Source organism: Ranitomeya variabilis, chromosome 6, assembly GCF_051348905.1.
Source record: "Ranitomeya variabilis isolate aRanVar5 chromosome 6, aRanVar5.hap1, whole genome shotgun sequence".
NCBI classification, from domain to species: domain Eukaryota; kingdom Metazoa; phylum Chordata; class Amphibia; order Anura; family Dendrobatidae; genus Ranitomeya; species Ranitomeya variabilis.
This window is the reverse complement of record NC_135237.1, coordinates 572,293,885-572,311,381: the sequence shown is the minus strand read 5'-3', so window position 1 is coordinate 572,311,381 and position 17,497 is coordinate 572,293,885. Positions and strand designations below refer to the sequence as shown.

Sequence of the window (17,497 nt, the reverse complement as noted above, 5' to 3'; positions counted from 1 at the left end):
GCTGAACGATTAAGTCCACAGCAAGTGGACAACAAATGAACAAGCAAGGACTTATCTTTGCTGAACTGGACCGACTATCAGAGAAATCCAAGGAGAGATCTGAATCCAACCAAGAAACATTGACAGCTGGCATTGGCTGAAGACTAGAGCCAGGCTAAATAGCAGAGCCAGGAGAGATGATCAGTGGAAGCAGCTGCTAATGCTAAATCCAAGGAGCAGCAGTTCCACTTAAAACCACCGGAGGGAGCCCAAGGGCAGAATTCACAAAAGTGCCATTTACAACCACCGGAGGGAGCCCAAGAACGGAATTCACAACAGTACCCCCCCTTGAGGAGGGGTCACCGAACCCTCACCAGAGTCCCCAGGCCGATCAGGACGAGCCAAGTGAAAAGCACGAACCAAATCGGCAGCATGGACATCGGAGGCAACAACCCAAGAATTATCCTCCTGGCCATAACCCTTCCACTTGACAAGATACTGAAGCTTCCGCCTCGAAAAACGAGAATCCAAAATCTTCTCCACCACATATTCCAACTCCCCCTCAACCAACACCGGGGCAGGAGGATCAACAGAGGGAACAACGGGCACCACATATCTCCGCAACAAGGATCTATGGAAAAGTATTATGGATGGAAAAAGAGGCTGGAAGGGCCAAACGAAAAGATACCGGATTGATAATCTCAGAAATCTTATAAGGACCAATAAAGCAAGGCTTGAACTTAGGGGACGAAACCTTCATAGGAACATGACGAGAAGACAACCAGACTAAATCCCCAACACGAAGCCGGGGACCAACACACCGACAGCGGTTAGCAAAACGTTGAGCCTTTTCCTGAGACAACGTCAAATTGTCCACCACATGAGTCCAAATCTGCTGTAACCTGTCCACCACAGAATCCACACCAGGACAGTCAGAAGGCTCAACCTGCCCTGAAGAAAAACGAGGATGAAAACCAAAATTACAAAAGAAAGGCGAAACCAAAGTGGCCGAACTAGCCCGATTATTAAGGGCAAACTCGGCCAACGGCAAGAAGGTCACCCAATCATCCTGATCAGCAGACACAAAGCATCTCAAATAGGTTTCCAAGGTCTGATTGGTTCGCTCAGTTTGGCCATTTGTCTGAGGATGAAACGCTGAAGAGAAAGACAAATCAATGCCCATCCTAGCACAAAAGGACCGCCAAAACCTAGAAACAAACTGGGAACCTCTGTCAGACACTATATTCTCCGGAATGCCATGCAAACGAACCACATGCTGAAAAAACAATGGAACCAAATCAGAGGAGGAAGGCAACTTAGGCAAAGGTACCAAATGGACCATCTTAGAAAACCGGTCAAAAACCACTCAGATAACAGACATCTTCTGGGAAACAGGAAGATCCGAAATAAAATCCATGGAAATATGCGTCCAGGGCCTCTCAGGGACCGGCAAAGGCAAAAGCAACCCACTAGCGCGGGAACAGCAAGGCTTGGCCCGGGCACAAGTCCCACAGGACTGCACAAAAGAACGCACATCCTGCGACAAGGAAGGCCACCAAAAGGACCTAGCAACCAAATCTCTGGTACCAAAAATCCCAGGATGACCAGCCAACACCGAACAATGAACCTCAGAAATTACCTTACTAGTCCATCTATCAGGAACAAACAGTTTCCCCACTGGACAGCGGTCAGGTTTATCAGCCTGAAATTCCCGAAGCACCCGCCGTAAATCAGGGGAGATGGCAGAAAGAATCACCCCCTCCTTGAGAATACCAACCGGCTCAAGGACTCCCGGAGAATGAGGCAAAAAACTCCTAGAGAGGGCATCAGCCTTCACATTCTTAGATCCCGGAAGATACGAGACCACAAAATCAAAACGGGAGAAAAACAGGGACCATCGAGCCTGTCTAGGATTCAACCGCTTGGCAGACTCGAGGTAAATCAGATTCTTATGATCGGTCAAGAGTCAAGACCACAACGCAGTGCTTGGCTCCCTCAAGCCAATGTCGCCACTACTCAAATGCCCACTTCATAGCCAACAACTCCCGATTGCCGACATCATAATTACGCTCCGCAGGCGAAAACTTTCTGGAGAAGAAGGCACACGGTTTAATCAAAGAACCATCAGAACTTTTCTGAGACAAAACGGCCCCTGCCCCAATCTCAGAAGCGTCAACCTCAACCTGAAAAGGAAGAGAAACATCTGGCTGATGCAACACAGGGGCAGAAGTAAATCGGTGTTTAAGCTCCTGAAAGGCCTCAACAGCCGCAGAGGACCAATTCGTCACATCAGCGCCTTTCTTCGTCAAATCGGTCAGGGGCTTAACCACACTGGAAAAGTTAGCAATAAAACGGCGATAAAAATTAGCAAAGCCCAAAAATTTCTGAAGGCTCTTCACAGATGTGGGTTGAATCCAATCATGAATGGCCTGGACCTTAACCGGATCCATTTCTATAGCCGAGGGAGAAAAAATGAAACCCAAAAAAGAAACCTTCTGAACTCCAAAAAGGCACTTAGACCCCTTCACAAATAAAGTATTAGCACGAAGGATCTGAAATACCATCCTGACCTGTTTCACATGAGACTCCCAATTATCAGAAAAAATCAAAATATCATCCAAATATACAATCATGAATTTATCAAGATAATTCCGGAAGATATCATGCATGAAGGACTGAAACACAGATGGAGCATTAGAGAGCCCGAAAGGCATCACAAGGTATTCAAAATGGCCTTTGGGCGTATTAAATGCTGTTTTCCATTCGTCACTCTGTTTAATACGAACAAGATTATACGCCCCTCGAAGGTCAATCTTAGTAAACCAACTAGCCCCCTTAATCCGAGCAAACAAATCAGAAAGCAAAGGTAAAGGGTATTGGAATTTGACCGTGATCTTATTAAGAAGGCGATAATCAATACAGGTTCTCAGGGAGCAATCCTTCTTGGCAACAAAAAAGAATCCCGCCCCCAACGGCGACGAAGACGGCCGAATATGCCCCTTCTCCAAAGACTCCTTAACATAACTCCGCATGGCGGCATGCTCTGGCACAGACAGATTGAAAAGTTGGCCCTTAGGGAACTTACAGCCAGGAATCAAGTTAATAGCACAATCGCAGTCCCTATGAGGAGGAAGGGAACTGGACTTGGGTTCATCAAATACATCCTGGAAATCCGACAAAAACTCAGGGACTTCAGAAGAGGGGGAAGAGGAAGTTGACATTAAAGGAACATCACTATGTACCCCTTGACAACCCCAACTAGTCACAGACATAGATTTCCAATCCAGCACCGGATTATGTACCTGTAACCATGGAAAACCCAGCACAACAACATCATGCAAATTATGCAACACCAAAAAACGACAATCCTCCTGATGTGCTGGAGCCATGCACATGGTCAACTGTGTCCAGTACTGAGGTTTATTCTTGGCCAATGGTGTAGCATCAATGCCCCTTAAGGGAATAGGGTTCTGCAAAGGCTGCAAGGAAAAACCACAGCGTCTGGCGAACTCTAAGTCCATTAAGTTCAGGGCAGCGCCTGAATCCACAAATGCCATGACAGAAAAGGACGATAATGAGCAAATCAGGGTAACAGACAAGAGAAATTTAGGCTGTACAGTACTAATGGTGACAGACCTAGCGACCCTCTTAGTACGCTTAGGGCAATCAGAAATAACATGAGCAGAATCACCACAGTAAAAACACAGCCCATTCTGACGTCTGAATTCCTGCTGTTCTGCTCTAGTCAAAATCCTATCACATTGCACAGGCTCAGGACTCTGCTCAGAGGACACTGCCATATGGTGCACAACCTTGCGCTCATGCAGGCGCCGATCAATCTGAATGGCTAGAGACATTGATTCGCTCAAACCAGCAGGCGTGGGAAACCCCACCATAACATCTTTAAGGGCTTCAGAAAGACCCTTTCTGAAAATTGCTGCCAGGGCATACTCATTCCATTTAGTAAGCACAGACCACTTTCTAAATTTCTGGCAGTATACTTCTGCCGCTTCCTGACCCTGACACAGAGCCAGCAAGGTTTTTTCTGCCTGATCCACAGAATTAGGTTCGTCATACAGCAATCCGAGCGCTTGAAAAAATGCGTCTACATTAAGCAATGCCGGATCCCCTGACTCAAGGGAGAATGCCCAATCCTGAGGGTCTCCACGCACCAGAGAGATGACAATTTTCACCTGCTGAATGGGGTCACCAGAGGAACGGGGTCTCAAAGCAAAAAACAATCTGCAGTTATTTTTAAAGTTCAGAAACTTGGATCTGTCCCCAAAAAACAAACCAGGAGTAGGAATTCTAGGCTCTAAAGCCGGAGTCTGAACAACATAATCTTGGACACTCTGTACCCTTGCAGCAAGTTGATCCACACGAGAGAACAAACCCTGAATATCCATGTCAGCGCCAAAATCCTGAACCACCCAGAGATTAAGGGGGAAAAAAAGACAAAACAGGCTGCAGAGACAAAAAAATGACTCAGAACTTTTTTTTCCCCACTTTTGAGATGCATTCAACACATTGCGGGCCAGCTGTACTGTTATGACCTGGTGGTTAAGGAGCAACATGGGACGAGCTCTGGAGGAGGTGGTATCTGTACTGACTGCAGTTCCTGATCCTAACACAACACTAGAAGTAGCCGTGGAATGTTCCTGTCACTCCCTAGAAATCTCGTCACAGCCAGAGAACTAACTACCCCTAAAGATGGAAACAGAAAGCTATCTTGCCTCAGAGAAAATTCCCAAAGGATAGACAGCCCCCCACAAATATTGACTGTGAGTGGAGAGGGAAATGACATACACAGAATAAAGCAGGATTTAGCAAAGGAGGCCACTTCTAACTAGATAGACAGAACAGGAAAGAATACTGTGCGGTCAGTATTAAAAGCTAGAAAAATCCACACAGAGTTTACAAAAAATCTCCACACCTGACTAACGGTGTGGAGGGCAAATCTGCTTCCCCAGAGCTTCCAGCTAAGCTGAATATTTCCGATTATATTGTTCAGACTCCGGTTTTAGAGCCTAGAATTCCTACTCCTGATTTGTTTTTTGGGGACAGGTCCAAATTTTTGAGTTATAAAAATAACTGTAAACTGTTTTTCGCTCTGAAACCCCGTTCCTCTGGTGATCCCACTCAGCAGGTTAAAATTGTCATCTCCCTGCTGCGTGGCGATCCTCAGGATTGGGCATTTTACCTGGAATCTGGGAATCCGGCCTTGCTTAATGTAGACACCTTTTTTCAGGCTCTAGGGTTATTATATGATGAACCTAATTCAGTGGATCATGCAGAGAAGACCTTGTTGGCCCTGTGTCAGGGTCAAGAAGCGGCAGAATCGTATTGCCAGAAATTTAGAAAATGGTCTGTGCTGACTAAATGGAATGAGGATGCTTTGGCGGCAATTTTCAGAAAGGGTCTTTCTGAAGCTGTTAAAGATGTTATGGTGGGGTTTCCCATGCCTGTCGGTCTGAGTGATTCTATGTCTCTGGCCATTCAGATTGATCGGCGCTTGCGCAAGCACAGAGCTGTGCGCACTGTGGCGTTGTCCTCCGAGCAGAGTCCTGAGCCTATGCAGTGTGATAGGACTCTGTCTAGAGCTGAACGACAAGGATTCAGATGTCAGAATAGGTTGTGTTTCTACTGCGGCGATTCTGCTCATGTCATTTCAGTCTGCCCTAAGCGTACAAAGAGAATCACTAGTTCAGTTGCCATCAGTACTGTACAACCTAAATTTCTGTTATCTGTGACCTTGATCTGCTCATTGTGGATGAGTGCGCCGCTTTGAACTTAATGGACTTAGAATTTGCCAGGCGTTGTGGTTTCCCCTTGCAGTCTTTGCAGAACCCTATTCCTTTAAGGGGCATTGATGCTACATCTTTGGCTAAAAATAAACCCCAGTTTTGGACACAGCTAACCATGTGCATGGCGCCAGCCCATCAGGAAGATTGTCGTTTTCTGGTGTTGCATAATTTGCATGATGTTATTGTGCTGGGTTTTCCATGGTTACAGGTACATAATCCGGTGTTAGATTGGAAATCTGTCTGTGACTAGTTGGGGTTGTCAGGGGGTTCATAATGATGTTCCTTTGATGTCAATTTCCTCTTCCCCCTCTTCTGAAATTCCTGAGTTTTTGTCTGATTTTCAGGATGTATTCGATAAGCCCAAGTCCAGTTCCCTTCCACCGCATAGGGACTGTGATTGTGCTATTGACTTGATTCCAGGCTGTAAGTTCCCTAAGGGCCGACTTTTCAACCTGTCTATGCCAGAACATACCGCCATGCGGAGTTATGTTAAGGAGTCTTTGGAGAAATGGCATATTCGTCCGTCTTCTTCACCATTGGGAGTCTCATGTGAAACAGGTCAGGATGGTATTTCAGATCCTTCGTGATAATGCTCTATTTGTGAAGGGGTCTAAGTGTCTCTTTGGAGTGCAGAAGGTTTCTTTTTTGGGCTTCATTTTTTCTCCCTCATCTATAGAAATGGATCCGGTTAAGGTTCAGGCCATTCATGATTGGATTCAGCCCACATCCGTGAAGAGCCTTCAGAAATTTTTGGGCTTTGCTAATTTTTATCGCCGTTTCATTGCTATCTTCTCCAGTGTGGTTAAACCCCTGACCGATTTGACGAAGAAAGGCGCTGATGTGACGAATTGGTCCTCTGCGGCTGTCTCTGCCTTTCAGGAGCTTAAACGGCGATTTACTTCTGCCCCGGTGTTGCGTCAGCCGGATGTTTCTCTTCCATTTCAGGTTGAGGTTGACGCTTCTAAGATTGGGGCAAGGGCCGTTTTGTCTCAGGGGAATTCTGATGGTTCCTTGATGAAACCATGTGCCTTCTTTTCCCAAAAGTTTTCGCCTGCTGAACGCAATTCTGATGTCGGCAATCGGGAGTTGCTGGCTATGAAGTGGGCGTTTGAGGAATGGCGACATTGGCTTGAGGGAGCCAAGCACCGTATTGTGGTCTTGACCGATCATAAAAATCTGATTTACCTCGAGTCTGCCAAACGGCTGAATCCTAGACAGGCTCGATGGTCCCTGTTTTTCTCCCGTTTTGATTTTGTGGTCTCGTATCTTCCGGGTTCTAAGAATGTTAAGGCTGATGCCCTCTCTAGGAGCTTTTTGCCTGATTCTCCTGGGGTCCTTGAACCGGTCGACGTTCTGAAGAAAGGGGTGGTCCTTTCTGCCATCTCCCCTGATTTGCGACGGGTTCTTCGGGAATTTCAGGCTGATAAACCTGACCGCTGTCCAGTGGGGAAACTGTTTGTTCCTGATAGATGGACTAGTAAAGTGATTTCTGAGGTTCATTGTTCTGTGTTGGCTGGCCATCCTGGTATTTTTGGTACCAGAGATTTGGTTGGTAGGTCCTTTTGGTGGCCTTCTTTGTCGCGGGATGTGCGTTCTTTTGTACAGTCCTGTGGGACTTGTGCGCGGGCCAAGCCTTGTTGTTCCCACGCTAGCGGGTTGCTTTTGCCTTTGCCGGTCCCTGAGAGGCCCTGGACGCATATTTCTATGGATTTTATTTCAGATCTTCCTGTTTCCCAGAGGGTGTCGGTTATCTGGGTGGTTTGTGACCGGTTTTCTAAGATGGTTCATTTGGTGCTTTTGCCTAAATTGCCTTCTTTGTTATGGACCTGGTGGTTAGGAGCACCCGGAATGACCTGATGGTTAAACAATGAAACAGGACAAGCTCTGGGAAGTGGGAGCTCTGCTGACCGCAACCCCTAATCCTATCACACACACTAGAAATAGCCGTGGAGCGTGCCTAACTCTGCCTAGACGCCTCTTCACAGCCTAAGAGCTAACTACCCCTAAAGATAGGAAATAAAGCCTTACCTTGCCTCAGAGAAATTCCCCAAAGGAAAAGGCAGCCCCCCACAAATATTGACTGTGAGTTAAGAGGAAAGTCACAAACGCAGGAATGAAACAGGTTTTAGCAAAGGAGGCCAGTCTTCACTAAACAGACAGAGGATAGAAAAGGGAACTGTGCGGTCAACATAAAAACCTACAAAAAATCACGCAGAGTGTGCAAAAAGACCCCCGCACCGACTCACGGTGCGGAGGTGCCACTCTGCATCCCAGAGCTTCCAGCTAGCAAGACGATATAATGATAGCAAGCTGGACAAGAACTTAGCAAATACACAATGAACAAAATGAACTAGCAGGGACATAGCTTCTGCTGGAGTAGACAGGTCATCAGAAAGATCCAAGAGAGATCTGAACCAGTATTAAGACATCGACAGCTGGCATGAAGTAACGATCAGAGTGGAGTTAAATAGAGAAGCAGGCCTAGCAATAAACGAGGGCAGCTGAGAAGGAACCTCAAGAACCAGTAGCTCCACTCACAGCCACCAGAGGGAGTTCACAGACAGAACTCGCCGAAGTACCATTCATGACCACAGGAGGGAGTTCAAGAACGGAATTCACAACAGTATCCCCCCCTTGAGGAGGGGTCACCGAACCCTCACCAGAGCCCCCAGGCCGATCAGGACGAGCCAAATGAAAGGCACAAACTAAATCGGCAGCATGGACATCAGAGGCAACAACCCAGGAGTTATCCTCCTGACCATAGCCCTTCCATTTGACCAGGTACTGAAGTTTTCGTCTCAAAATACGAGAATCTAAAATCTTCTCCACCACATACTCCAACTCCCCCTCGACCAACACCGGAGCAGGAGCGTCAACGGAGGGAACGATAGACGCCACATATCTCTGCAACAAGGACCTATGGAACACATTATGGATGGCAAAAGAAGCTGGAAGGGCCAAACGAAATGACACAGGATTGAGAATTTCAGAAATCTTATAAGGACCAATGAAACGAGGCTTAAACTTAGGAGAAGAAACCTTCATAGGAACATAACGAGACGACAACCAAACCAAATCCCCAACATGAAGTCGGGGACCAACACAACGACGGCGGTTGGCGAAACGTTGAGCCTTCTCCTGGGACAATGTCAAATTGTCCACTACGTGAGTCCAAATTTGCTGCAACCTGTCCGCCACAGAATCTACACCAGGACAGTCTGAAGGCTCAACCTGCCCTGAAGAAAAACGAGGATGAAAACCAGAATTACAAAAAAAAGGCAAAACTAAAGTAGTCGAACTGGCCCGATTATTAAGAGCGAACTCAGCCAATGGTAAGAAGGTCACCCAATCATCCTGATCCGCAGAAACAAAGCATCTCAGATATGTTTCCAAAGTCTGATTGGTTCGTTCGGTTTGGCATTTGTCTGAGGATGGAAAGCCGAAGAAAAAGACAAATCAATGCCCATCTTCGCACAAAAGGACCGCCAAAACCTTGAAACAAACTGGGAACCTCTGTCCCACACGATGTTCTCCGGAATGCCATGCAAACGAACCACATGCTGAAAAAACAATGGAACCAAATCAGAGGAGGAAGGCAATTTAGGCAAGGGTACCAAATGGACCATCTTAGAGAAGCGATCACAAACCACCCAGATGACCGACATCCTTTGAGAGACAGGAAGATCTGAAATAAAATCCATGGAAACACCACCTCATCCCGGATTTTATCAACCCTGTACAGTAACTCCTGGTTGATCATCATCCGGGGAAACTCCTTTTCTGCACCAGGTTGTTGGGCCACTCCATTCACCTCGATTACTCTTTCCCTTGCCCGGGTCAGAGTGGGATCCTGGAGCTGGGCAGTCCCGAACTTACCAGGAGACACCTCCAGCTCAGGAATTGGTGGATTCTCCTCCACCTCTCCTGCCAATACCTCTAGGGGAAACCTATCGGGATTACACACTGTCCCTATGGTGGCGACCCCTACGGCAGCTATCCCTGACTCGGGATCTTCAGGTTCTGCACCTGGAATGCTTTTTACCCTGAGAGGGTTAACTCTGTTCTCCCAGAGGGACCGGGACAGGGGCAAGTCTCTACCGATCACAGTCCCATACAGAAGAGTCTTTACCATGCCCACCACATGTTTTATCTCTCCACATGGGGTGGAGAAAGTGACCTCCGCAGTCAGGTACTCTCGGAGGTCCCCATGTATGCACACTACCCCCACCTTCTGTCCATTAGGACTGTCCCCAGCAACCAGGGACCCGTGTACCAGGGTCACCAAGCTCCCTGAGTCCAAGAGAGCATCCGTCTGGTACCCGTTCACAAGTACTCTACACAGCTGAGGTTCGGTACCCGCAGGGTCTGTAGTGGCAATGCAGACTGGCTGGGCATACATAGACACCCGACGGGTATACCCGCAGTCCATGAGTTCTGTTGTTAGAGGGCAATTAGCAACCACATGTCCAGGTTCTTGACATCGCTAACACGTAATGACTGTGGCTCGAGGTAACCTTGGGGCCAGTTTAGGGGACACAGGTCTGTGGTCACTCTCTTTCCAAGACAACCCCTCAGCACGGACTCGGTCCGGTTTTGTCCCAGTGGAGGGTCATGGACTTTTCTCAGACTCCTGAGCTGGCGGAGCCTTACGTGACAGCTGAAGCGGAGCAGTGTCCCGTATAAAGTCCTGGGTGGCCTTATATCGCTCTATCAGACCTACAACTTGGTCTAGGGTACCCGGGTCCCCTTGACCCACCCAACGCTGTATGGCTGCTGGCAGAGCCCTCACCAGTCGGTTGACCACCACCCTCTCCACTATCTGACTTGTGGTTAAAGTCTCAGGTTGGAGCCACCGTTTCACAAGCTGCAGTAAGTCAAAAATCTGAGACCGGGCAGGCTGGGCTTCCACAAAAGTCCAAGAAAACACCTGTTGAGCTCTCACATAAGTATTAACCCCCAGCCGGGCAAGGATCTCACCTTTTAGCTTGGAATAGTCCTGGGCATCCTCCCGAATGAGGTCAAAGTAGGCCTTTAGCGCATCACCCCTCAGGAACGGAGCCACAACTTCAGCCCACTGTGCTGCTGGCAGGTTCTCCCGCTCTGCCGTGCACTCATAGACGGTGAGGAAAGCTTCCACGTCATCTTCCGGACTCAATTTCCTCAAAGCGGAGCTGACCTTGTCTCGGGCATCGCGATGTTCCGGGGCCGGTGCTGGAGGTGCCTCACGCAGGGCTGTAATTTGCTGCAGCAACAGGTTATTAGTTTGTTGCTGTTGTTCCTGTGTGAGGACCAGCTGCCTCAGAATCTCCTCCATTTTGTCTGTAGGCCTGAATTGTAATGTAGCAGGCTTAATAACAGACATGCAAATGGTGTTGGGGTATGCCTTAATTCACACTGCTCCGCATTCTCCAACCAAATGTGATGTAGCGATGTCCTTGCTGTGCAGTGAATAGGCAGTGACCCATACAAAGTTCAAACAAAGTCTTGTTTATTTCACAGCATACTCACAAACCGGAAAAAATAAGCAAACAAGTCTTTCAGTATGCAGCCAGGAAAAAATAACGACAGTCCACAATCCGTTGCCGTGAGCGTAATACACCACCGTGTACGCTGGGGTGTCAGGCTTTTTAGGCTTTGCCTGGCCCGTGTTACACCACACGGACAGAGCTCCTCATAAAGATCCTGCTAGGCTGCACTCTCTATTCTGCTGGTGCAGTCACTGTGTGTATACATTACATTACTGATCCTGAGTAACATCTTGTATTATACCCAAGAGCTGCACTCACTATTCTGCTAGTGCAGTCACTGTGTACATACATTACATTACTGATCCTGAGTTACCTCCTGTATTATACCCCAGAGATGCACTCACTATTCTGCTGGTGCAGTCACTGTGAACATACATTACATTATTGATCCTGAGTTACATCCTTTATTATACCCCAGAGCTGCACTCACTATTCTGCTGGTGCAGTCACTGTGTACATACATTACACTACTGATCCTGAGTTACATCCTGTATTATACCCCAGAGCTGCACTCACTATTCTGCTGGTGCAGTCACTGTGTACATACATTGCATTACTGATCCTGAGTTACATCCTGTATTATACCCCAGAGCTGCACTCACTATTCTGCTGGTGCAGTCACTGTGTACATACATTACATTACTGATCCTGATTTACATCCTGTATTATACCCCAGAGCTGCACTCACTATTCTGCTGGTGCAGTCACTGTGTACCTACATTACTGATCCAGAGTTACATCCTGTATAATATTCCAGAGCTGCACTCACTATTCTGCTGGGGCAGTCACTGTGTACATACATTACATTACTTATCCTGTACTGATCCTGATTTACATCCTGTATTATACTCCAGAGCTGCACTCACTATTCTGCTGGTGCAGTCAGTGTACATACATTACATTGCTGATTCTCAGTTCCATCCTGTATTATACTCCAGAGCTGCACTCACTATTCTGCTGGTGCAGTCAGTGTACATACATTACATTGCTGATTCTCAGTTCCATCCTGTATTATACTCCAGAGCTGCACTCACTATTCTGCTGGTGCAGTCACTGTGTACATACATTACATTACTGATCCTGATTTACATCCTGTATTATACCCCAGAGCTGCACTCACTATTCTGCTGGTGCAGTCACTGTGTACCTATATTACTGATCCTGAGTTACATCCTGTATAATATTCCAGAGCTGCACTCACTATTCTGCTGGTTCAGTCACTGTGTACATACATTACATTACTGATCCTGAGTTACATCCTGTATTATACTCCAGAGCTGCACTCACTATTCTGCTGGTGCAGTCAGTGTACATACATTACATTGCTGATTCTCAGTTCCATCCTGTATTATACTCCAGAGCTGCACTCACTATTCTGCTGGTGCAGTCACTGTGTTCATACATTGCATTACTGATCCTGAGTTACATCCTGTATTATACCCCAGAGATGCACTCACTATTCTGCTGGTGCAGTCACTGTGTTCATACATTGCATTACTGATCCTGAGTTACATCCTGTATTATACCCCAGAGCTGCACTCACTATTCTGCTGGTGCAGTCACTGTGTACATATATTACATTACTTATCCTGAGTTACATCCTGTATTATACTCCAGAGCTGCACTCACTATTCTGCTGGTGCAGTCACTGTGTATATACATTACATTACTGATCCTGAGTTACATCCTTTATTATACCCCAGAGCTGCACTCACTATTCTGCTGGTGCAATCACTGTGTACATACATTACATTACTGATCCTGAGTTACCTCCTGTATTATACTCCAGAGCTGCACTCACTATTCTGCTGGTGCAGTCACTGTGTATATACATTACATTACTGATCCTGAGTTACATCCTTTATTATACCCCAGAGCTGCACTCACTATTCTGCTGGTGCAGTCACTGTGTACATACATTACATTACTGATCCTGAGTTACATCCTTTATTATACCCCAGAGCTGCACTCACTATTCTGCTGGTGCAGTCACTGTGCACATACATTACATTACTGATCCTGAGTTACATCCTGTATTATACCCCAGAGCTGCATTCACTATTCTGCTGGTGCAGTCACTGTGAACATATATTACATTACTTATCCTGAGTTACATCCTGTATTATACTCCAGAGCTGCACTCACTATTCTGCTGGTGCAGTCAGTGTACATACATTACATTGCTGATTCTCAGTTCCATCCTGTATTATACTCCAGAGCTGCACTCACTATTCTGCTGGTGCAGTCACTGTGTACATACATTACATTACTGATCCTGATTTACATCCTGTATTATACCCCAGAGCTGCACTCACTATTCTGCTGGTGCAGTCACTGTGTACCTATATTACTGATCCTGAGTTACATCCTGTATAATATTCCAGAGCTGCACTCACTATTCTGCTGGTTCAGTCACTGTGTACATACATTACATTACTGATCCTGAGTTACATCCTGTATTATACTCCAGAGCTGCACTCACTATTCTGCTGGTGCAGTCAGTGTACATACATTACATTGCTGATTCTCAGTTCCATCCTGTATTATACTCCAGAGCTGCACTCACTATTCTGCTGGTGCAGTCACTGTGTTCATACATTGCATTACTGATCCTGAGTTACATCCTGTATTATACCCCAGAGATGCACTCACTATTCTGCTGGTGCAGTCACTGTGTTCATACATTGCATTACTGATCCTGAGTTACATCCTGTATTATACCCCAGAGCTGCACTCACTATTCTGCTGGTGCAGTCACTGTGTACATATATTACATTACTTATCCTGAGTTACATCCTGTATTATACTCCAGAGCTGCACTCACTATTCTGCTGGTGCAGTCACTGTGTATATACATTACATTACTGATCCTGAGTTACATCCTTTATTATACCCCAGAGCTGCACTCACTATTCTGCTGGTGCAATCACTGTGTACATACATTACATTACTGATCCTGAGTTACCTCCTGTATTATACTCCAGAGCTGCACTCACTATTCTGCTGGTGCAGTCACTGTGTATATACATTACATTACTGATCCTGAGTTACATCCTTTATTATACCCCAGAGCTGCACTCACTATTCTGCTGGTGCAGTCACTGTGTACATACATTACATTACTGATCCTGAGTTACATCCTTTATTATACCCCAGAGCTGCACTCACTATTCTGCTGGTGCAGTCACTGTGCACATACATTACATTACTGATCCTGAGTTACATCCTGTATTATACCCCAGAGCTGCATTCACTATTCTGCTGGGGCAGTCACTGTGTACATACATTACATTACTGATCCTGTACAGGATCATGTTATCCTAGACTTTTTGATTACAAGAGGAGGATGACCAGTGAGGACTCAGACTTTAAGGATGGACTTCAGAAAGGCAGATGTTAATGGACTCAGAAAGTGGGTAGAAAAGGTCCAATGGCTGGATGTTCTAATGGACAGAAATGTCCTAGAAGGACGGGAGATTTTGCTAAATGAAATTCTTACCGCATAATTGGTATCAATCCTGAAAAGAAGGAAGAGTTAGAAGCATTTTAAGAGACCAGGATGGATGGACATAGAACTTAATCACTTGTTAAAAAGGAAAAAAATAAATGCATATCAAATGGAAAGAGGGGGACATATCTAAAGAAGAATATAATGCTGTTTGCAGGGAATGCAGGGCAAGGGTTAGAAGTAGTGTTGAGCATTCCGATACCGCAAGTATCGGGTATCGGCCGATACTTGCGGGTATCGGAATTCCGATACCGAGATCCGATACTTTTGTGGTATCGGGTATCGGTATCGAAACAACATTAATGTAAAAATGTGTAAAAGAGAGAATTAAAATAAAAAAATATTGCTATACTCACCTCTCCGACGCAGCCTGGACCTCAGCAAGGGAACCGGCAGCGTTGTTTGCTTAAAATTCGCGCTTTTCCTTCCTTACGTGAAGTCCCGGCTTGTGATTGGTCGCGTGCCGCCCATGTGGCCGCGACGCGACCAATCACAGCAAGCCGTGACGTAATTTTAGGTCCTTCAGGATTTTAAAATTACGTTCTGGCTTGTGATTGGTCGCGTCGCGGTCACATGGGCGACGCGACCAATCACAAGCCGTGACGTCATGGGAGGCAGGACACGTGCGCATTTTAAATTCTTCACCAAAAATTTACATTTGTTTTTTTTTTTTCTTAATTCAAATAGGTTTTTATTAAGAATAACAAGATGATTGACATGTTACATTCGTATTTTCAATACAAAATTTTCTTCCCCCCCTTCAAACAACTCCCTTTGATCCCAACACCCCCCACCCCAACCCAACAAGACAGCCCATCTTGCTTAACACCTCCATCAGTAAAACAAAAGGATAACTAATCCCCCAGGGATTGTAGTTCATTCAATTTGTATAATACCCCTATCCCTATCCCATGGCGATCCACGGAGACCATAGTTTATTGAACATTTCGATTTTCCCTTTCTTTTTGTTAAACCCCTTTTCGAGTGTCAGGCCTTGTTTCACATATTGTAGGAATTCTCCTCTTGACGGCGGTTCTTCCCTGATCCAATTTCGAGCTATTACCTTCCACATTTGGTATCTTTATGTTTGAAGCATGATATGTGGGAAAAGTTTGAAAAGTTCCAGGGAGCCGAATACTTTTGAAAGGCACTGTATCTATGAATAAATCTTCTGATATATCCCAATACATTATCCCTGATGCTCACAAGACCACCTCCCCTCTTCTGCTGTCCTATGTTCCTCATCTAATTACCTCCAAGACTCCTCCTGAGCATCCCTCGTGCTCTGGAGTCCAGAGCCCAAACACAACTGATTTTTCCTACAGTTGGAACCTTCAGGCACAACCTGTAGACACAACTTATCAGGAAGGTCTGCAGCCTGCAATGACCCCACTGTCACCTCATTACAGCCTGTAATAGCAGTACTGCCCTCACCGTGCCACAGTAACAACACTGCCCTACTCCTATTTCTGTGTCCTTCCCAAATACCTTGCATATGTTAAGCTCGTGAGGGCAGGGTCCTCTTCCCCCTGTACCAGTCCGTTTGTTCATGTTTTTTATACTTGTGTGTGCTTTTGAGTTGTGCCATACACCTGTAATCCCCCTCCATATATTCAACACTCTGGAATTATTGGTGCTCCAAAATAACTAATAATAATCTGATCTTTGTCTCACAGCTAAAGTTCAGCAAGAGATAGATCAGGTGACCAAGTCCCTGCGATCCCCTGATATCATGGACAAGCCCCAGCTGGCTTATACAAATGCCGTCATCCATGAAGCACAGAGAGTTTTTGACCTGGCACCAACTGCTCTTTTCCATGCCATCACTGAAGACATCAAGTTCAGAGGTTATACCATCCCGAAGGTACGCAGCAATGTTTACAATATGCATTTTCTAGATTTTCTTACACAACATCGAAGAAGAAGAATTAAAAAAAAATATTTTGTACAACCCAGTCTTGTAAAAAGTTGACATTATAAACAGCTGATGCCACTCAGCATTCCCCAATCATGGGCGCCATCATGCAATTTTGCTTTAAACTGCAACATTTTTGTAGAAAACCCAATGGAATACATGTTTATGGTACCATATCATTATCGGGAGTATATAAGTTGTGTTGTATTGTAGTTATATACAGATATACAGTTCACTTATAAAAACTGACTAAAGTTGGGTGGATCGCTCTGTGAGACTTTGCTCCATCGGCCAGGTCTGCAAGCTATTACCTTCCGGAACCTTCCAGGTTCAGGTTTTCATTAGCCAGGCACGACTACTGATCTGGCCGATGGACGAGAGTCCTACGAACCGACCCACCCATCTCTATATCTGACCATTGGTACTTAATTAAGAAAATTCTGGGTTTATTCTGATTCTCAAGAACTATTCACTTACTTGTAACATCTGATCTTTCTTGGTATCAGGGAACAACTGTGATCCCCTTCCTCACATCAGTCCTACAAGACCCATCTCAGTGGGAAACTCCAGAAGATTTCAACCCTCAGCATTTTCTGAACGAGGACGGGCAGTTTCGCACAAGGTTGGCGTTCATGCCGTTTTCAGCAGGTAAGAGCCAAAGATGGAAATACCGGAGAGTAGACAAATGGAGCATCTGGGATTCTGGGCAAAGTGAAGAATTGGGGTCTAGAGAGACCAGACCATAATAATGAATATTAAATTT

General features: G+C 45.9%; 1 protein-coding gene across 3 annotated transcripts in view; it reads left to right on the top strand.

Annotated features, from left to right (window-relative positions):
• The window catches only part of LOC143783135 (cytochrome P450 2C20-like), a 744,296-nt gene that overhangs the window by 713,760 nt on the left and 13,039 nt on the right, over window positions 1–17,497 (top strand). For all 3 annotated transcript variants that reach the window (XM_077271442.1, XM_077271444.1, XM_077271443.1), the window contains exons 8-9: window positions 16,496–16,683; window positions 17,241–17,382. In XM_077271442.1, coding sequence (XP_077127557.1) covers window positions 16,496–16,683; window positions 17,241–17,382 — 330 coding nt within the window. The remainder of the gene's footprint in view (window positions 1–16,495; window positions 16,684–17,240; window positions 17,383–17,497) is intronic.